Raw genomic sequence first — 22,629 nt, 5'->3', positions numbered from 1 at the left:
GATCCAGAGCAAGCAAAAGCCAGCAAGCTTTGCCAGAAAGTTCACCTATATTGGATGCAGGTCACACTCCTAAGGAAACTCCGTTTCATCTGATTGGCTGTTCATAACAGATCTTGTCATAGAGGTGATTATATTGTATTCGATCCCATTATGGTGGTGATTACATCATTACATAGCTGCCAAACTACATCATAACTGTGAAACCACTGAGAATCATGGCCCAGCCAAGTTGACATGCAACCTTAACCATTGCAGTCCACCCCTTGTCAACTTGGTATACGTACACATCTCTAAATAAAGGCAATTATAAAGTCATACCTGCACATAACATAATAGAAGTAACACGTGTATGACCAAAAATGCACTAGCCATGTTTACATCTTATATTTTATAAGTGAAGAAAACAAAAAAATTTGATGCATACATACAAGGAGGAAATTACAGTCCTCGTTTCTTCAACTGGTCACATGGTCATAGCTGGTATTTAGAACTACCTTCTTCCACCACCTAGTTAAGTTTTTGATAATCCACTGTCATTCTCCCAGATTTATCTGTTTTTTGTACCAGGTAAATAGGTGAGTTGAATGGCGATGTGGTGGGATGCACCATCCCTGCATTCTTCAGGTCCTTGATGGTGGTACAAATCTTTGCAATCCCTCCAGGAATGTGGTATTGCTTTTGGTTTACTATTTCCTAGGTAGGGGCAGTTCTAATGGCTTCCACTTGGCTTTTCCTACCATAATAACCCTTACTCTACTTGTAAGGGATCCAATGTGGGGGTTCTGCCAGTTGCTGAGTATATCTATTCCAATTATGCATTCTGGAACTGGGGAAATCACTACAGGATGAGTTCAGGGACACACTGAGCCCACTGTGAGCTGAACCTGAGCTAAGATGCTATTAATAACCTGACATTCATATGCCCCTACTCTGACTGGTGGGCCACAGTGATGTTTTGGGTCTCCTGGAATTAGTGTCAGTTCAGAGAGAGCATCCAGTAATCCTCAAAAAGTCCGATTATTTCCTTTCCCCCAATGAACAGTCGCTCTCGTAAAAGGTCGTAGATCCCTTTGGGGAAGGCTGGGAGAAAGATTAACAGTATAAATTTTTGGCAGTGTAGTGGTATCCTTCCTTAGGGTGACCCAGCCTCCCCTTCATTTAAGGGGTTGTGAGTCTTTAAAATCACTCTAGTTTGGAAATTGATTGATGAGCTGTGACTCTCTATTCTGGTGGTTTGAGTTAGACTGCTGTTCCCCTGACCTAGAATTCTTCCGCTTGTACAGATTAATATTTAGTAGATTTCCAATCTATTTCACTCCTAGGGACACTATGACTAAGTAGCCAGTGCCATAAGTCCATATGAGTCAGACCATTATGATTACTGCTTTGACTCTGCTATCTATTATGGTAACCATGCCCAACTTGTCTTTGTCGATTGAGTGCTGCCACTTGGCCCTTACCACCATGGGATCCAATTAGCCCCATTGTAGTTGGGTATCTTAACCAGTTAGGGCAGTTCCTACTGTCAAATCTGATTTACATAAAAGAGCAATCACAGCAGTCTTCAAGGATGCTGGGGCTCCCTTCACAAAATGTGTTCTTCACCACTGTGGTAAAAGGTGTGTCACCTGGGCACTCCATGTGTGGGTCTGTGGTTCTAACCTGATAAATCCACTCTGACATGCCAGTTTCCCTAAGCCTTTGGGTTCCTTCTTCTGCAGTATACCAATGCAGGTCTGCAACTTCAACTATAAATATATATGTAAATTCTGTTGCCGTTGAGTTGATTCTGACTCATAGCAACCCTACAGAACAGAGCAGAACTGCCATAGGGTTTCCAAAAGGCACCTGATGGATTTGAACTGCCAACCTTTTGGCTAGCAGCTGTAGCTCTTAACCACTATGCCACCAGGGTTTCCATAAATATATATATATTTATATATCTATATCTATAGATATATATATATCAAGGAAATGGCTCTTGTAGTTGTAGAGGCTAGAAAGTCCTAAGTCCGTGGCTCAGGCTGGAGGCTTCTCCTGACTCATGTAGCTGCAGGGCTGGCAAACCCAAGATCAGCAGGTCAGACAGCAGTCCTCTGGCTCACAGAGTGCAGAGGCTGATGAATCCCAAGATTGGCAGGTAAGAACAACAGGCCACTGGCTCACAGACTGTGGAAGCTGAGAAATCCCAAGATCAGCAGGTAAGCTGCTATTTCAAATCCCAAGAACCAGAGGTCAGATGAACAGGAGCCAGGTGCAGGGGATTCAGAGAGAGCAAAAGCCAGCAAGCTTTGCCAGAAAGTCCACCTATATTGGATGCAGGCCACACCTCCAAGGAAACTCCCTTTCAACTGACTGGCTGCTCATAATAGATCATGGAAGTGATCACATTGTATCAGATCTCATTATAGAGGTGATTATATCGTTACATAGCTGCCCAACTACATCATGACTGCCAAACTGAGAATCATGACCCAGTCAAGTTGACACAAAACCATCTCATCGTTCAAACTGGTTTTAATTTAGCAGCTCTTAGATCTTAATTCACTGCGCAGGAAACTCTAAACTCCCCTTAATGAGTGCATACCAGCGACTACTGGTACTCTCTATCCTCATTAAGACCGCAGCCACACGTATGACAGCCACTCCAGAGTCTTTTCATCAAAGAAGCACCCTAAGATACCTTAATGGGCATATAGAGAAAAACACAGTGAGTTCACACAGCCTGAACCAAGCTGCAGTCAGAAACTGAAAACATTTAACAAACTCATCAAAACACTTGAGAGTTAGCTGAAAGTAAAGAGAGAAAAGACGGCTAACAAACTTTAGAGGACTTGAAACGCAAAGAGGGGGGAGTCCTTGGTCCAAGAGGTTTTACCTGGAGACAACTCCAAGAGCTGGGAAAGTGGATTGAGCGTGCAAAGGGCTTGTACAGGTGCCGATGTTCCACAGTCCCCTCCTGGGATTGCCTAGCAGGGAAGTTACCTTTGGATATGTTGTACAGAAAGTCTTGAACCCTGTTTTAAGTTAAAACAGAGAGGTTTATTAAGGGTTTAAAACAAATGCAATTGGAGAACTACACAGCCCATTGAAAATAAAACCAGGTAGTCCAGTGGAGATTTGTTATACAAGTATTCTTATGGGGTTAAAAAGAGGAACCAAACCATAGGGAGGGCAATTACAGGAAAATCAATGAATATTGTAATAATCACATTCTGATTGGTTACTGATTATTAATCATTGTAATTAGTGATTACAGATAGTTTCACAGGATGCTTAGACCATGGTCACGAGATGCTTTCATGTATTTTGTCTATCTTGCAAAAATACGTTGTTGGGAACAGCACCCAGGCAGCACTCTTCCCGAGTATGTGTAGTTTAAGAGGTGCAGATGGTCATTTAGTCAAGACCCCTAGGGGCATATGGTTTCACATCCTGGTTTTGACCACCAAGGAAACACGTTTTTCCCAAAAAACATAGCTGTTAGTCTAGAAATCCAGACTAAAATTAGTTAGCATGGTCAGCATATTATACCTCTGTCCTGCTGACTGCACTGAAACTTTTCTTTTCCTAAGACACCATGAAACTGGCGAGTTGATACAAACTTGGAGTCCAGCTGCCACAAACCTTCACGTCAGTGTGACTTTGCTTACCAGCAACCACAGATGTAGGAGGATGGCTTCTGTTTCACTTCCTTCTTCCAGATTGAGCAGGATCACATCTGGTTGGCAGAACTCAATTTGCTTTCAAATGCTAGATGCAAAATCACCTGGAAAATGTGGTTTTTAGGATTTTAATTTTTCTAAAGATAATATACAACGGAAGTTGAGAGAGCCAATCATAATATCTACTATAAAACCAAAAAATCAAAGCCACTGCTGTTGAGTCGATTCTGACTCATAGTAACCCTACAGGACATAGTATAACTGCCTCATAGGGTTTCCAAGGCTGTAAATCTTCACAGAAGCAGACTGCCACATCTTTCCCCTGCAGAGAAAGGTTAGAAGTGTCGAACTTTTTGGTTAGTAGCCGAGCACTTTAACCACTGCGCTATGTGACCTTGGGTAGGTTTCTTAGCCTTTCTGATCCTCCCTCTCCCCATCTATAAAATAGGGATCACAATAATACTTTGTAGAATTAAATGAGGTACGGGAAAGTGCCTGGCTAGTCTTACATGCTCACTCTATGACACCAGCCATTATCACTGTTTTCCCATTCTGAGGTATGGTGAAAGAAGATGATCAAAAGTTTCATAAGTAAAAAGCAAAGAAAAGTAAGATAAACCAGGAGGGAAGAGAGAATTTGGAGGAAAAAGCAGGGGCGTGGTTCCTTTATATCTGGTATCTCCTCAGTGGCAAGAGATGGGAAATAAAGATTTGAAAAAAATTATGTAACATACTAAGTACTGTATAGAATTGCTGACTTTCATCCAGTTAGAGAATTTGGAGTTGGAGGGCTTGTTCTTGTCTACACATTTAATATCATGTTAAAATGAATATGAAAATGCTATGAGAGTCATAAAATGAGGCACTATCATATCATCTTTATACTGTAAGCTCCTTGAAAATTTATGTCTTCTCTACTGTTGTACCTTCAACAGTTAGCACGTTTTTGGAGCTTAGCAATGTTTGTTGAGTGAAGTTATGTGCATCATCAGTTAGTTATTAAAGTTACTAGCTTCTTTCTTAACGTACCTTAAAGTCATTGAATATTACAGCCCCAGAGTTTGTGGATTCAACCATGTGCTGGTTACTACCCTTCGGTGACCTTTTATCACCTTCTGGGGCAGGATTTCTCAGTGATGACACTTGATATTTTGGGTCAGATAATACTTTGTTGAGGTGGATTGTCCTGTGCATTGCAGAATGTTGAGCAGTGTCATGGATTGAATTATGTTCCCCCAAAAATGTGTTTCAATTTGGCTAGGCCATGATTCCCGGTATTGTGTGGTTTTCCCATGTGTGGTAAATCCTGCCTCTATGAAGTTAATGAGGGAGGATGGGTGGCAGTTGTGTTAGTGCGGCAGGACTCAATTTACAAGACTGGATTGTGTCCTTAGGCAATCTCTTGAGATATAAAAGACAGAAATGACCAGTGAGACAGGGGGACCTCATACCATCAAGAAAGCAGTAGCGGGAGCAGAGCGCGTCCTTTGGACTGGGGTCCCTGTGCAGAGAAGCTCCTAGTCCGGGGGAACACCGAAGAGAAGAAGGCCAACAGAGAGAAAAAGTCTTCCCCTGGAGCTGACGCCCTGAATTTGGACTTTTAGCATACTTTGACTGTGAGTAAATAAACTTCTCTTCATTAAAACCATCCACTTGTGGTACTTCTGTTACAGCAGCACTTGATGACTAAGACAAGCAGTATCCCTGGCCTCAGTCCACTAGATGCCAGTAGTATAACCCTAGTTGTAACAACAAACATTTTTTCTAGACATTGCCAAATGTCCCCTGGGTGGGACAGAAGTGTCGATGGTTGAGAACCACTGTTGTAGAGTAAAACATAACTAGATCACTGCCCTTAGAGCTATCCACTGTCTTGTAGCCGGTAGCTTCCCTTCCAGTTAGTATAATCTTCTTTTGCTGCTTTAGGATCTGGCTAACTTGGTTCAAGTTGCCCTAATGTCACTGGGAAAATAACAACCACCACCATTACCTCCAAAAAACAAAATAAAACGCCTGAACTTTCCCGCCAGTTGCCCTACTCACTTTCTTCAGTGAAGTTTCCTAGTGAAATATCCTTCATTTTTCAACTACGCTCTGCAACTCTGACCTATCTTTTCCCTCAATGTTTGGTAAACGGTTGTTTACAGGCCCTAACAGTATAACTGATTTTATTTCTGTGGTTTCTTCTACACTTGCACTTCACACTAGGACAGGTGAACCCCCAGAGTTCATGCCATATAGGACGTCTTGAAAGCTACAGGATAAATGTGCACATCTTCTCTGAGTATCAGTTTTTCTCAAAGATTTTTGGGAAAATATGAAATAATTTATCCACAAATTAATTTAAAGCATACTTACATTAAAACAAACATGATTTTTTAGAGATAATACAGTAGATTTCAAAGACATTTCTTGCTCATAGGTAGTTCCTCTAAATGAAAGCATTTACTCTCCTCTGCTCTAGGGGCTCTTGGTTCATCACCCACAGGCAGCCTCCTACTGGCACCCAGAACAGGCATGTATTCGTCATTTTTCATGTAGAAAAGAAAGAGGAGAGCCAACTGGAAAACCAAAGACAAATGTATGTATAAAGCTGAGAAATATTCCTGAGTGGCTTGGCAGAAAGGGCGATTTTACATTCCTGAGCTTTTCTGACTTTGGGATTCAATGTCTGCAAGGAGTCCTGTATGTCACGTTGGGTATCCTCCTAGTCACTCCGTTTGTGGTTTGAAGTGATGATCTAAAGGTTGGGGAGAGGAACATGCACAGATCGGTACAGCAGAGCAGTGAGATAGGGAAGTTTCCGTCTCCTCCCTGGTCTCCAGCCAACTGCTTAGGCACACACACACTTGCTATCTTCCCAGTGCCTGAATCACCTTTGTTCCTCTTCCTGCCCAGTCTGCAGCTGCCAGACTGAAGCCAAATTCAGTAGACACCAGCTGGGACCCCACCTTGCATTTGAATTACTTTCTTTGAAATTTGCCACGTCCAGGTTTACTGGCCTGTGTAGTGTTTTCATTTCCTTATGCTGCACATGGGTAGGGCCAGAGCCTTTCTTCTCGTGCACTGCCAGTCCTCTGAACTAGAATACTTTGAATCGAGTTATCTGGAATCTAGTGCTAGTATCAAGCCTCAGGGAATGCAAGAAGAGCCAGAAGGTCAGGCTAGAGGCGAAGTTAGTCATTCTCCACATTTGTGGGCTCATTTTGGCCCCTGCAATGCTAGGGCCCTTCAAATAATGCAAAATCAGACTCCTTAAAAGGCACTGCCATAGGTTTCCTGGAATTCATTATAAAAGTCGATGACCCAGGCTCTGTGATCCTAGATTTGGAAGCGACGGTTTTTTTCCTACGGGAAAGGTCAGCCCATAGTTCCTTCCAGCATCCTCGGGTACCACTAGGATTTCTGGGAGATTCGGGAGGGCGCAGGAGGAGACACTGGGGTTCCGCGGAGGGTAAGATATGACATCTACCCACTCTGGGCTATGTCTCTTCCTTTCCTCTGAGGCGGCGGACCCAGCCAGGACAGCGGCGCAGGTCCGTCCCTCGCGCCCATACCCGGCCCCTCGCGCCCAGGCCCCTCGCGCCCAGGCCCCGCCCCCTCGCCCGGGCGTCCAGGGGGCGGGACCTGGACGGGGCGAGGCCTGCCGCCGGCGCTGCAGGAGCGTAGCGGGATGACGCGGCTGACGCGGCGCGCCGGGCAGTAGGCTCGCTGCGTGTGCCTTCCAGGCCCGCCCGCCGCCTCGGCCCCGCCCGCCATCTGCCTGTCACTCTCTGGCAGCGCGCTGGGCTGGGCTTGCGGAGGCCGCCGGACTACTCGGCGCACGCCCCTTCTGCCTCCGGCTCCCGTTCCTCCTCCTCCCCCTTTTCTTCCTCCTTTCTGAGGCTGCGGCAGCTTGCCGGGCACTCACTCCCAGCTCCTCCGAGCGCTCCGCTCCCCTACCCTGCCTGCGCTTCTTGCTACGCTTGGCTCTCTCCTCTCCGCTGCACGCCTGCGAGGACATGGCACACGCGCGTGGAGGCTGTCCTAGCGCCCGGGGCTCCGGAGATGGCGAGACCGTCAGGTCCAGGAAGGTGGCGCTCATCACTGGTATCACAGGGCAGGTGAGTGAGGGCAAGACCCGTGCGCAGGCACGGCCCGGTCCTGGCAGTTCGCCGCCTGGCACGTGTGCCTGGGTTCTTTTTGCTCGGGCCGCCTGCCTCCAGGAACAGCAGTCTGAGCGTCCCGGAAGGTGTGTGTTGCCAGAGAGGTGGGAGAGAAAAGGTAGTTTATGGGGAGCATGTTGTTTTTGGAGTGTGCCGAATGCATCTGGTACCTCACTTGGGTGTGTGAGCGTCCTTTCTGCACGGGATGTGGTCCTCACACCCGTGCAAGGCTACCTTCTCTCACCTGCCGACAGGTGACCAGAGTGCTTGTTTCTCCAATCCCATGAGCGTGCTCTTGGGGTTTTGTGCCTTGCAGATCCGAGTACCTGGGAAGGGAGAAGGAAGGATTATCTGTAAATATGTGTGGAGGCATCTTGCTGTATCCCAGCGCTCGGGCCGCTTACCTGCTCATGGTTGGGAGGCAAGGAAGGGGATGCCTTGTTGCTTTGGTTCTTCCCCTCACCAGATTTCCAGATGGAAAGGAGGAAAGAAAAGAAAGTAGTGCTGTGGAGTCACAGAGTAGGAAATGTTGAAAACAAAACTCACAAAAACTTTTTTTTTTAAATCACACGAGCTTCTGAGATTCATCTTCGTATATTTGAAGTATATCTCATAGATTGCTCCAAACGTGAGGCTAGGATTCCATTTCCAAAGATATGAGGTACTTGAGTGAGATAATCAAGAAGAGCTGTTGGGTAGGTTGGAAATCTCTGGACAGGCTGACCTTGGCTAGTTTGTGATAGCCATCTGATGTGTGGCAACAGGTAGGGTCAGACCACTGTGTCTTATCAAACTGTGCTGTCTTAGAATCAGTGGTGATGAAATAATTTTGCTCATGTATTTCTGTAGAGAAAATGTGATGTCTGTGCACCTGGAGAGCTCCTGGTGGTGGCCAGTATTAAGTCTCCAAATCCTCTGCAATAAAGGTTTTAATGATAGCTTACACTATAGTGTGTATTAGGTTCCAGTCACTTGACTAATATTAACTCATTTAGCTCTCAACAACAATTCCTTGAGGGGGTACTTTTATTATCCCCACTTTACAGATGTGGCAGCTGAAGCCTGGGACATTTGCATAAGGTCATACAACTAGGAAGTATCCAGTTTGGACTCAGACCCAACTGTCTCCGGGATCTGAGTTCTCAACCATCATGCTATTCTGCCTCACAGGGGAAGACTAATATGTTGTGGACATAGAGATACTAAGTTAATTGATGTTAATTTAAGAAAACTTGGTCTTAACTGCAACTGAAAAGTAACAAATGAGAAGCACTGTCAGATAGTTACGGCAACTATTTTACCCAACTAAAAATCACCTCTTATGGTCTGCCAAGTACAGGTTCTTGAGGGAATGATGGATGGGACAATCTACCAAGATAAGGACTATCTTGAAAAATCAGGACCCATGTTGTTGTTGTCAAGTGCTGTCGAGTCAGTTCTGACTCAAACCAACCCTATGTACAACAGAACAAAACACTGCCAGATCCTGCACCATTCTCCACAGTCATTGTTATGCTTGAGCCCATTGTTGCAGCTACTGTGTCAGTCCATCTCCTTGAGGGTCTTCCTCTTTTTCACTGACCCTCTACTTTACCAGGCATGATGTCCTTCTCCAGGGACTGATCCCTACTGATAACACGTCCAAAGTATGTGAGACGTAGTCTCACCATCCTTCCTTCTAAGCAACATTCTGGCTATACTTTCTGCAAGACAGATTTGTTTGTTCTTTTGGCAGTCCATAGTATATTCAATATTCTTCACCAACACCATAATTCAAAGGTGTCAGGTGTTCTTCAGTCTTCTTTATTCACTGTCCAGCTTTTGCATGCATTTGAGGCAATTGAAAACACCATGACTTGAGTCAGGCGCACCTTAGTCTTCAAGGTGACATATTTGCTTTTTAACACTTTAGAGAGGTCTTTTGCAGGAGATTTGTCCAATGCAGTACATTGACCTGTGGTCACCATAAATACCAAATATGTCCAAAAATGTATTGGATTGGAATGAAGAAATTTGAGTTTAGCCATGGCGTTCCTACCATGTTATTTTGGGCCAGTCATTGAGCTTGTGCAGATTTTTGTCATATCATATAATCAATAGTGTTTATTGTCTGATATTCTTTGACTCTGTATATGGTCAATTTCAACTAATTTGGTTCTGGATATTCATGCATCTTGCTTTGTTTAAGATAATTACAGTAAACAGGTGTTTGAAAACTGTTAAGATGGATGTGGAGGGCAAAGATCTGAGCTTTAGGAAAAGAACTCTTAAATTCAGGCAGTACAGCAGTTCAGGGCCTGTATACTGGTCTCTCTGTTTCCTAGTGCTGGGGACCCTTCTGCAGATATCTCCCCTTTTCCTAATTTTCAGACTGGATTTCAAGCTCAAATTTACTAACCTCACATGATCTCTTGAAAGTAGAGATTTTTTTTTTTTTACTCTTGTCAATAAGTTAGGTAAGCAGTTAATTATTTAGGCATGTCGTATACCAACCTCAGTGACCAGCAGTATGAATCAGTGCAGGTTAGAGATGGAACCTTACTTAGAGCTTTGAGAGCAGTCATTTAGCTGGTACCGAGTGCCAGCAAGGAGTGTGAGGAAGTAGCCTCCCACTCCATTTTGCCTTCTAGGCTGCTACAGGAGACTTCTTAAGCACCATGTCTGTGGTGCAGCTCCCTGAACAGAATTGGCTCCACACCTGTATTAGTTTTCTAGGGCTGTGATAACAAAATACTACAACTTGGGTGGCTTCTAAGAACAGGATTTCTTGTGTCACAGTTCTGGAGGCTACTAGTCTGAATTCAGGATGTTGGCAGGACCATGTTCTCTCCTAGGGATCTAGGGGAAGATCCTGTCTTTTCTCTCCAGGCTTCTGGTAGCCCCACGTGCTCCTTGGTTTGCAGATGTAGCATGACTCTGTCTTCACATGGCCACACCCGCCCTACTCCTGCGTGAAAAACCAAACCAAGCTAGTTGCTTTTGAGTCCGTTCCAACTCATGGCGACCCCACATAATTCACAGTAGAACTGTTCTCAATTGGCCTCTATTCACCTGGAGCAACAGAGGAAGATGGAGAGTCAGGAATAGGAGGAGGATATGGAATGTGTGGCTAATTGCCTCCATGAACAACTGCCTCCTTTGCCATGAGACCAGAAGAACTGGATGGTGCCCAGCTACCATTACTGAACATTTAAAAAAAAAAAATTTTTTTTATTGTACTTTAGGTGTACTGAACATTTTGATCAAAGATTCCATGGAAAACTTGGCAGTCGATTGTCGATCTTCATAACCTGTGGCTCCTTTGGCCTGCCCGTCTAGGGTTTGCCAACCCCTGTGGCTACAAAAATCAGGAGAATTCTTTCCCACCTCACAGACTTGGGACTTTGCAACCTCTAAAAACTGTGTGAGCCATTTCTTTGATATAAATCTCTCTTATATATATATATATTTATATATACTCTTTACTGGATTTGCTTCTCTAGAGAACCCAGCCTAAGACATGTCTCTGTCGTACAACTTTAGCCAATCCAACTTTCTGCAGGTTTACAACTTATTGACAGATACTTACTATCAATTCTTGACATAGTAGTTGTGAACCTTTTTCCAAAGGGTTTTCTTTATTAACCACCTTTTCAGAAGACCAGGCTTTGGCTTTGCATTGCTGCTTCTAGGTCCTTTGCCAGTCATCCCCAAAGTTCACCTCTGTTGTCTAATAATGCTTGTTGTTCTTTCCTACACCCATGGAGATGTTGTTCTTTGAGTGCTATTGTGTTGACCTCTTTGGAGTTATTATTTTGTGGCTGAATGGCTTCACAAGTCTCATTTCTTTTATCTTGATCAAAAGCTTCAGTGTTCTCGGACCAACCCTGCTAAATGCAGCCAATCCAGGAAATTTCCTTGTATTTAAGCATACTGCCATTGAGTTGATACCAACTCACAGTGACCCTGTAGGACAGAGTGGAACTGCCTCATAGGGTTTCCAAGGCTGTAATCTTTATAGAAGCCAACTGCCACATCTTTCTCCTGTGGAGCAGCTGGTGAGTTCGAACTGCTGACGTTTTGGTTAGCAGCTGAGCACTTTAACCTCTGCACCACCAGGGCTCCTCTTCTTTTATATTTACATACATGCAGTTCCTGTTAGCTCTATAGGTAATTTGCGTATCTTCATTTCTTGGATTGTAAACTGCTTTAAGATAGAAACCTCATTTTCAGCCCACTACTTCCAGTGGGGCTTCACCTAGTGGGCTCCCAAAAATGTTTGCTTACTCTTTCTAGGAACAGAAGAAGTATTTACTGAGCATCTACAATGTGTGAGGTTTTTGCTTGAGATGCTGCTAGGGATATAAAGATGTGTAAGATATAGTGTCTGTCCACTGTGATCTCACAGTCTTTGAGGAGCTTAAGACAATGCATAGGACAATTCAGTGCATGTGAAAAAATTAGTATTGTACAACTGTGTTAGGGGCTAAATGCGTAGCTAGCTCATGCCACTTTGGGATTCTGGAATTGAATGCTCAAGAGTTCAGAGGAAGCCTTTCAGAGAGGGAAAAATAGAAGGGGCTGTGTTCTGGGTGGACAGCATAGACAGATGGGCAGAGAGATGAGAGTATTGGGGGACAATGAGGGCAAATATATAGTAATAATGGGAAAAAAATTCATTTATTAAATTACTTATACCCCTTGTCCACTTCCAAAGGGTCACTGGTGGTGCAGTGGTTAAAGCTCTTGGCTGCTAACTAAAAGGTCAGTGGTTTGAACCCACCAGCTGCTCTGTGGGAGAAAGATGTGGCAGTCTGCTTCTGTAAAGATTTACAGCCTTGGAAGTCCTATGGTGCAGTTCTACTCTGTCTTATAGGGTTATGACTCCACGGCAGTGGCTTTGATTTTGGTGGACCACTTCCAAAAAGGATTTTGAGGTGGCTTCAATAACAGACACACAATGGGACCATCATAAAAAGAATGAAAAAAGTCTGCAATGAAGGCAATAGAGAGATGGAGGCAGTATACCAAAAAACTAAGTCGGAAGATAGCTGCTGTCAGTAGAGCATAAAATTCAGCTTTGAGCTCCCTGACAGTCAGTGCAGAAAGGCAAAACATAGTTCTTGGAATGAAGTAAAAGGATGTTGTTGTTGTTAAGTGCCGTTGAGTCAGTTCTGACTCATAGCAACCCTATGTACAACAGAACGAAACACTGCTCGGTCCTGCACCACCTGCACAATTGTTGTTATGCCTGAGCCCATTGTTGCAGCCAGTGTGTCAATCAGTCTCATTGAAGGTCTTCCTCTTTTTTGCTGACCCTCTGCTTTACCAAGCCTGTTGTCCTCCTCCAGGACTGATCCCTCCTGATAACATGTCCAAAGTATGTGAGATGAAGTCTTACCATCCTTGCTTCTAAGGAGCATTCTGGCTATACTTCTTCCAAGAAAGATTTGTTTGTTCTTCTGGCAATCCATGGTATATTATTTATATATATATATATATACACACACATATATATATATATATATACATATATATATATATACACACACACACACATATATATATACCCACTAATAAGTTCTTAACTCTTAGAGGAGTTCAACTTTTAAAGAAGAGACGCTGAACAACACGGTGAACGAAATCATCAGTGGTATTTTTTTAAAGAAGACAGAACATTCTTCCTAGGATACTCTTGTTACTCTCTAATGAATGATAAAAGGTAAAAGCACACTTTGCTAAGTAGAAAATTAAAGAATTGAATGGTTAGTGTCTGTGGACTTTACCTTTCAAATTTCAGTTATCTCAAGCAGGTCTCTGCCAGGAGAGCAAACAAGTTTCAACTGGAATTTTCTTTTGCTATTCTTTGGGAAGAGATCCTTGTACTTTAAATACCAGGTGTGTTAGATGGTAAGGTTAATGTTGGTGTTTTAAAATTGAAAGAATTTGACATGGTGAGGTTCTTCTGTCTGCAAGTAGGCCTAGGTTTTCCTTAGGAAGTGGTTTAGATCTGGTCAGGCATTGTACCTTGTACCCAATTATGAACAAAGAAGCCTGAAAATCTTTTGGCTTGCAAAAAGACTCTTTGCAAATATTTGGACTTGACTTTTCTTCTTGTAGGTTAGTCTAACCTGAAGAGATGCTTCCTTAACTTGAGAGTAGCCTCCCCTCTTCTCTCTTCCAATAAGCATTGCATTTTGGCTGTTACCAGCTCTTTATTTCTCACCTATTCTAAACTTCTAGGTAGTTAAATTTAACAAATTTGTTTTTTTCATGCTTAATTGACATTTTCTCCCAGAGGCAATAATATTTTGGTACAAATCATCCCATACTTACTAATAGAAGTATTACTAATTATAAGTCATTTATTCAACAAATGTTTTAATGCCAACTACTTGCCAGGCACTGGGGATCCAACAGTGAACACAGCAGACAAAAATTACTGTGTTTATAATACTAATGTTCTAGTGATGGTGATGATAGTTATGGCAGATTATAATTACATATATTGAGCCCTTACTTTGTGCCAGGCACTATTCAAAGAGCTCTACATTTATTAACTTATTGAAGCAACACAGTGGTCCTATGAGGTGGTTTCTCTTAGTACCCCCATGGAACACAGAGATATTGAATATATTGCCCAGGGTCACTCAGAGCATGTTAGCAGAGTCAGATTTGGAATGTAAATCTCAGTAATTTATTTTCTATTAAGTTTGTAGTAAGTATCAATAAATAAATTCTGAGGAGATAAATTGTATATCAAATTTAAAAAAAAGCACTTTCAAGAATCTTTTGCATTTGTGGAAGGATGATTATAGTAATGAAATACCTATATTAATCACTACATTATATGCTTTCAATTTTGTTTTATGTGCTGTGTCATTTGGATCACAGCTTTAGTTAATTCTTTTGAGACCCATGTCAAGGACTTAATCTTGCAGACTCACTGAAAGCTGGCACTCTGTCTTGGAGTGGAGTTGGAGGAAAACGAGTTGGGTTTCTAGGCCAACTTGGGTTTGAATTATTGGCTTACATGTTGCTATGAAGCTAGAAGCTATGCTACTAGTATTTCAAATACCAGCAGGGTCACCCATGGTGGGCAGGTTTCAGCAAAGCTTATAGCAAAGACAGACTAGAAAGAAAGGCCTGGTGATCTACTTCTGAAAATTAGCCAATGAAAACTTTATGGATCATAACAGAATATTGTCTGATATAGTGCTGGAAGATGAGGCCCCTAGTTTGGAAGCACTACAGATAGCTGCAGCAATGGAATTGAAAATTCCGATGATCATGAAGACAGTGCAGGACAGGGCAGTGTTTCGTTCTGTTATACATAAGGTCACCATGAATCACTGCTGACTGGAGGGTAACTAACAGCAACAATTTATGAGCTCCATAGCTTTGGGCAAGTTACTTATCTTTTCTGCCAGGTTAGGAGAGTAATTCTTGGGACCGTTGCGCCATTACTATAATGGACCAACCCTTCACAGTGTTAGTAATAAAAGATTTCTTGAATTCTAGGAAAGGAAGTTGAGTATGTTAGTATTTGGCCTTGCTTTGCATGAGGAGTCTATTATATAGGAGCAGAAGGCCCCATAGGAGTTGGAGTCAACATCACGAGGCTATGAAGTACAGGACAGCTGCCAACAGAGCTGATGCCCAGTGAGCCTTATGGACGGCATATGCCAAGCTGAGTAGGAGTCAGTGTTATCCTCCTACACAGGGGGTTGTGAGCTGTGGATGGTCACTCTAAATCTTCTTTACTCTCATTTGTGGTCCTGGATGGAAGGTTTGGCATCATCGGAGATGAGGAAAATGTCTGGAGTACTATCCTGCTTGGATCAGATTACTATGTGGTGGCAAGATTTTTGTACTTTTATGTTGCAGGTAATTAACTGACTGAGGAAAGCGCATGGCAGTGTAAAGAGCTCTGGATTGAGGATCAGGGGCCAGGCTTTTAACATCAATTAGCTGTCTAGCCTTAATCTTTTCTGAATGTATTTCTTAATCTGTAATGTGAAGGGATTACCGGTGACCTGTAAGGTCTGTTGCTAGTCTAAAGCACTGTGACTTTAGGATTACACACACTAAATTATAATAGACTGTGTGCAAAATTTGTAAACCCTGGTGGTGTAGTGGTTAAGAGCTGCTAACTAACAGGTTGGCAGTTCGAATCCACCGGATGCTCCTTGGAAACCGTATGGGGCAGTTCTCCTCTGTCCTATAGGGTCCCTGTGAGACAGAATTGACTCGACGGCAACGGGTTTTTTTTGGTTTATGCGCAAAATTTAAAAATATTATATAAATATTTATGTTTATATTTAGCAGTGCAATAATTTAATATCAGTTTTAAAAGTAAGGCCAATAGGAGAATTTTTTAAACAAAATCAATGAACTGTTCATTTTACTGAATTTAAAATTGTGTGAACTAAGAAGAAATTCACGAGTTGTATTTTGCCAGAATTTGTTCGTAAAGCAAGAGCGAAAAATATGAGCTGCCTACTTTTGTAGGATATACCAAATGAAATGATTTTTTTTCCTTTTTAAAATAATTTATTTTATATTTTGTTGTGGTTGAGAATATATACAGAAGAGCAGACACCAATTCAGCAGTTTCTACGGGTAGAATTTAGTGACACTGATTACATTCTTCTAGTTGTGCAGCCATTCTCACTCTCCTTTTTTCAGTTGTTCTACCCTCATTAACATCAACTCATTGCCCTCTAAATTTCCTTTCTGATCTTTCGAGTTTCTGTTGACAGTTTGATCCCATGTAGATAGTAGCTTAAAAAGCACAATGCTCAAGGCAGACATTTTTTACTAGTTAAGCTAAACCATTGTTTGGTTTTAAGAAGATGAGAGCAATTTTTTTGGTGAGAAAGGATTTAAAAAATTTTTTTTTTGCTAGAAATATTAAAAATATGTAAGCATTTATATTTTAAGTTTAGTGTTTATATAGTTGAGGTTTCATTAATTCCCCAAGTATTTGTTACGACTTACTAAGTACTAAGCTAGGTGCTAGAGATATAGCAATGATTTTTGTCTTCAAGGGGCTGATAGTCTAGTAGAGGATAAGCAATTAGGTAATTATACAGCCTGTTAAGTGCTATGATAATAATAGATGAATTACTGAAACACAGGAGGATCTTCCCTTAAATAAAAAAAGCTCTAAAATATCAACAGATTTATTGAGCATCTTGGAATGTTTACCTTGAAGTTTCTGGCTATAAATTCCTGTTGTTAAAATGTTAGCTGTGAGGCCTTTTTGTAAGAGGCTGAGCTGAGAACTATCTGCTACTTCCTTTTTTTTGGACATCGAAATCTTTTGGGCAGTCTTGTGTGCAGTGAAGGCTGGTTAAAGGTGCTACTATTTTCATTCTCATTTTTCTATCCTACAGACTGTGTTTCCAGCCTTTATCATTTATTCCACTTGGAGGCCTTAGGAATGATTTGTTCAGATATTTTTATGTATGCACAAGTGTAAAAACGGCGTGGGGGCAGCATCTGACCTCCTCCTACCCCACAAGGGGGAAGGAGAACCAGGATCACCAGTACAAGGCTGACTCCCATGAGATGGAGGCCAGATAAGCCTCCTCTCTCTGCCATCTTTACTAATTCTGTCACCAACCGTCCCTCACAGAGCACTCTCTGCTTCTCTGCTCGGTTCAATAATTCATTGCAATGGCCACACAGAATTGAAAGACCATACTCATGATTATGGGGTTTATTAGGGAAGTAACAGTTACAGTTGAGGCCCAGGAACACTCAGGATACAGTTCTTTCATCAGGACAGCCTTTTCTCACCCGTGCTCACAGGTATGCCTCTTCCTGGCCCTACGTCTCTCCCCAGAGGAGCTCACCTTTCTCTCTCCATGGGCCCGGAAGCCCACCACTGTCTCCTGCTGCTGAGTCTCTGTTGCCAGGTCTCTCCTGCCACCTGCTTCTCACTGTCTTCAGGGTTACAGCTTGCTCTCTCTCACTCTCTCTCTTGGTCTCCTGCTTCCAGGAGCTTCTCAATGTAGGGATCCCAGGTCCAAAGGACACGCTCTCTGCTTCTGGCTGTTTGTTCTTTCTTGGTGGTGGTAGGCTCCTCCTCTCTGCTCTGGAATTGGCTCTATTTTAAGGCAAAACTGACCAATCCCCTTGGTAGGCCACAATTACCCTATCACACAATCACCTGGGTGGGAATTGCAAGACCATGGCTAGAAAGGCCACACACAAAAGTAATGAATTGCACTGCAACAAGTAACTCATAGACCAAGTGAAGAAGAATTGGATGAACTGTCATCTTGTGATGAAATAGTTTAGGGGTGGGTCCACTGATAGGTCAGATTTTTCTTTTTGGCTGATCAGATTTGAATTTGACAGAACATTTTCTGTAAAGTCCTTTATAGTGAGGTAGTGTCAGCCAGGGAATTAATATTTGTTTTAGGGTCTGATAACTAATATTTGATCCAGTATTGTGGTCAGAAACATGAGTATAAAACAAATAACCTTGCCGTATATTAGAATATTAGGTATATATTTATTTGAACCACTATATATTTCCAAATGTTTTGTTCACTGTAGAATCTCCAACACTTACAGAGTGTAAGACATGGTGCCTGGACTTGGGGAGCTCAAAGTGGATGGGGAAGGCAAACTAAGGTGCAGAACCCACAGAGACAATGACGTGCCCTGGCTCTTAATGGCTAAGGGGCCAGTGCAGGAGAAATGGCAGTATAAATTGTAGCAGGGACAAAGATGTCAGTGGGTACTAGTGTAGTTGAGGTATCTCCGTGGGCTGGGCTTTGAAGCATAGTCAGATTCATAGACAGAAAGCAGGAAATGTATTAGGCAAATGAGATACATGAGAAGAAACGTGTGGTGTATTTTGGGATGCCAGCAAGGGGACTGATCTTGCTGGAGAGGGTGGTCTGTGGATGGAGTCGTGGGAAATAATGCTTTGAAATAAGTCCAGAAATAAGCAAGGGGGAGCCAGAGACACTGTGATGTAACACAAAGAGCTCAGCTTTGGGTTGGCTGGAACCTAGGCTTTAAGAAAATAAGTGTATTAAAAAATGCCACTTATTAGCTCAGTGTCCTTATGTAAGTTTCTTACTCACCTTCAGCCTTAGTTTCCTCTTATGTAAAATGGAATTATTATACCCACATCACAAATTGATGTGTGGATTAGAGATGATTACAATAATGCCTGACACCTACTGTTTATGAAGTGATTGTTTATATTATGTATAATAAGTTCTCAAGTTGGGGAGGATGGAGAGAAGGATGGAGAAAAAGTGTCTTGAGAACACAGTTTAGCTCGGGTGTAAGACTGAATTTGAGTAGTAAAAGAATGGAGGCAGGAAGACCAGTAGGAGGCTCTTTTATTCATACAACGTGAGATAGAGGATGCAGACAGTGTGGTTGTGGAGAAGGAAGGTGAATCAAAGAGACAACAGGACTTTCTGATCAATTAGGTGCAGGGGATGTGAGATAGAGAAAAGTTGAAGATGTCTCAAGGTTGTTCTGATTTTGGAGGCTGGCTGGATGGTATTACCATGGTCAAATTTGCAATCATTGGGAAGGAAAACCAGATTTCTGGGAACGGTAATGAATTCTGTTTTTCTCCTCAAGTTTGAGGTGAGAGCCTGACATTCAAGTTCAAATAACCTGTAAGCTATTTAAAATACAAGCCATCAGAGTCAACTGCTGCGGACTGGGAAAGTCCTCTCTGTGTCCGTGCTACTCTTTCTGTACCCTTCACCAATCCTCTTCAGCATCTTCCAGGATTCTCTGTGGCTCCCAATGATCCAGCATCAAAACTAGCATTTTCTCTTTATTTTCATGATTGAAGTTAACCAAGCTACTCCCAGTTTACTTCATTTCTCCCTCCCTCTCTTCTTCCCTCTTTCTCCTTCTTTCTCTTCCCACTTCTTCCTTATTTATTTATTATTTGTGTTTTACTAATGCCACACCTTTGTCTAAGATCCTGCAACTTTCAACTTGTCATACTCTTCTTTCTTCCTTGAGGAATTTTTGGAATCCCACATTTCCAGATTAACTAAAAGCAAGGTGTTAGATTCACTAACCATTCCCATACCAACTCAGTACATGTGAAATGAGTAAGTGAAGCATGCTTGGAAGACAGAGTGCCAATTACCAGTAACGTTCTCTGTGACAGTACACCAGTGTGCCAGACCTAGTCTTTGGCAAGCCAGTAAGCAGTTTTCCTGCCAAATCTTGTGATTCACCATTAGTAGTCATCCAATTGTTTATATAAATTTACTCAATTGAAATGAGTGAATTTTCAAGACATTGTTTTGGTGTTCAGTCACATCGAGCTGAGTTACGTAGAATTGAGGTTAGATGATTTTATATATATTGACTTCCTTTGTTGAAGGATATTTGTCTCTCCTTTTTCAGAGTGTTCACACTATGCCTTTAAAAAAGTTCATTGCTTGTGAGTTTAGAGTATCCTTTTTTAGAACTTCAAGGGTAAAAAAATAAAGATATTTGCTAAGTATTTATAGAAAGTATTTGTTTATGCCCAGTAATTATTCTACACTTGGAAATGGTACCACCAGAGCTTGGTCACATTGCATATATATTATGCTTGAGCATTGGGGTAGATTATAATGCTGAAATGAATTGCTCAGTAATGTTTAATCAAAACATATTCCATAATGCAGAGTGAAAAAACCTTTTTATCTGCGCCTCCAGCAGTCTTTTTTTTTTTTTTTTTAATTTTTACTGAAACTTCATTTCCTATATCTCTTAGAAGGGTACTATATTTTTATAAGTTTTAACAAAAGTAATTGGTTTTTCAGTATTCCTTTTTTCAAACTGTATTTTTACATCTGTTCTTTAAAAATGGTGTTGTTGTTGTTAGGTGCCGTTGAGTTGGTTCTGACTCATAGCAACCCTATGTACAACAGAATGAAACATTTCCCGGTCCTGCACCATCCTCACAATCGTTGCTATATTTGAGCCCATTGTTGCAGCCACTGTGTCATTCCATCTCATTGAGGGTCTTCCTCTTTTTTGCTGACCATCTACTTTACCAAGCATGATATCCTTCTCCAGGGACTGGTCACTCCTGATCATGTGTCCCAAGTAAGTGAGACGAAGTCTCACCATTCTCACTTCTAAGGAACATTCTGGCTGTACTTCTTCCAAGACAGATTTGTACGTTCTTTTGGAAATCCGTGGTATATTCAGTATTCTTTGCCAACACTGTAAGTCAAATGCATCAATTCTTCTTTGGTCTTCCTTATTCATTGTCCAGCTTTTGGATGCATATGAGGTGACTGAAAATACTGTGGCTTGGGTCAGGCGCACTTTAGTCCTCAAAGTGACATCTTTGTGACATTTTTTAAGAATGATAAGTTGGAATTTTACAGGTATATGCAGACTCTAGTAATATTTTTTGGTGACCAATATTGGTAAACATAAGCATATTTATTGTAGCTTAAGGTGAAATCTCTCAAAATATAATCTTGGTTGCAAGAGAACTGCAGGTCAGAGTGCATGGGTGGAATGTGCTCCTGTTGTTGGAGTGTACCTGGTCCTAGGAGATAGAAAATGGGAGCCCGTGTTTGTCAAGAGCGGTGAAAGGTCTGAGATTTCACCCTACTGGCAAGCTAACAAGTTAGCCTCCTACAGTTCCAGAAATGATGGCAGAAGCTCCTGGGTCAGAGACAATGGACTGTGTTACTCACTCATAACAGTGTGAACTTCATGTTTGCCATGAGTTGAGCTTCTTTTGTTTGCATCAGATCCGCATCTCACTAAGGCCCATGGTGGCAACATGGTGGTGGGCCTAAGTGGATGTTGTTCACGCAGTGGGTTTGCTTCACAGTTGAGGAATCCTGAGGTTAGAAAACCCTCATCTGTTATAACGGGGCTGCTAGCAAATTGGCTCAACCTTTGCCATGAGGGAGACGTTATTATATTGGAGACATATATATATATATATATATATGCTAACAAATCTGTCCTCTGCTCCAGAGAGAGATATCATCTCTGTCTTATAAGGCCATTTGCTTTCCAAACATCCTTGAAACGCTAATACTAAACAAAAGCTAAAGATGTTCTTGTGTCTGCTCATTAGACATGCAGGAACGGGAGAGACTCGTGGAGAATTGCCTCCCAGCACTTTTTACTCTGCTACTGGAAACTTACCAGTTCCACAAGTGCCTTTTCCCCTTTTTTCCCCATACATCCTCTGGGGAGCCTCAGCTTCATTTTGTATTGTCATTTTTCTTTCTCCTTTTTGCTTGAAGAACAAAATGATGAGATCTGTATTTAGGTGCTTGGTGTGGAATGTGTTAATGGCCATTGCCCTTGGGGGAGGTATTTTATGTTTTGCTGTATGTATGGGAGTGGGCAGTATAGTAGGCTTGCCTTTTTAAGGAAACATGGAGTAAATTTAATCTGATAGGTTAGTGTCACTTGGCCTGAAGCACCCCAACTCAGAAGAACTTTTTTTCAGCTCTGGAGCAGAGACATACTTCTACTCAGTATGATCCCAACTGGATAATTTTAACACAGTTGACTCAGTACCTTATTGTGAAGTGTGGAACCCCCTTGCGGTAAACAGTTTGGCCTTTGGTCCTGGTTCTGATACCCAGACCACGCCTGAGGCCTGTGAGTGGGGGCTCACCAGACCAAGAGGGACCACCACCTGGGGGCCCAATGCTGACTAAACCTCAGAAGGCATGATGTAATCTATCATGGCCACATAGGAAGGCCAATAAAAGCCTTGGAAGATGGAGGCTCAGTGGCGCTTTCTCGGTGGTGAGAGGGTAAGTGCCCTGCTGGGGACTTGGAAGCTCTGTGCCAAGACCCTTCCTGGA

The 22,629-nt window shown here is 42.3% G+C and overlaps 1 protein-coding gene across 1 annotated transcript in view; it reads left to right on the top strand.

Moving 5' to 3' along the window:
* The first annotated feature begins 7,654 nt into the window (after window positions 1-7,654).
* GMDS (GDP-mannose 4,6-dehydratase) overlaps window positions 7,655-22,629 on the top strand; it is a 787,322-nt gene continuing 772,347 nt past the window's right edge. Inside the window, exon 1 of the mRNA XM_004387909.2 lies at window positions 7,655-7,768. Within this exon, the coding sequence (XP_004387966.1) occupies window positions 7,667-7,768 (102 nt within the window). The 5' untranslated portion in view covers window positions 7,655-7,666. The remainder of the gene's footprint in view (window positions 7,769-22,629) is intronic.

This window comes from Trichechus manatus, unplaced genomic scaffold (assembly GCF_000243295.1).
Source record: "Trichechus manatus latirostris isolate Lorelei unplaced genomic scaffold, TriManLat1.0 scaffold00198, whole genome shotgun sequence".
NCBI lineage: Eukaryota > Metazoa > Chordata > Mammalia > Sirenia > Trichechidae > Trichechus > Trichechus manatus.
Note: the sequence above shows the minus strand (reverse complement) of the source record. Positions and strands in the feature narration are given on the sequence as shown.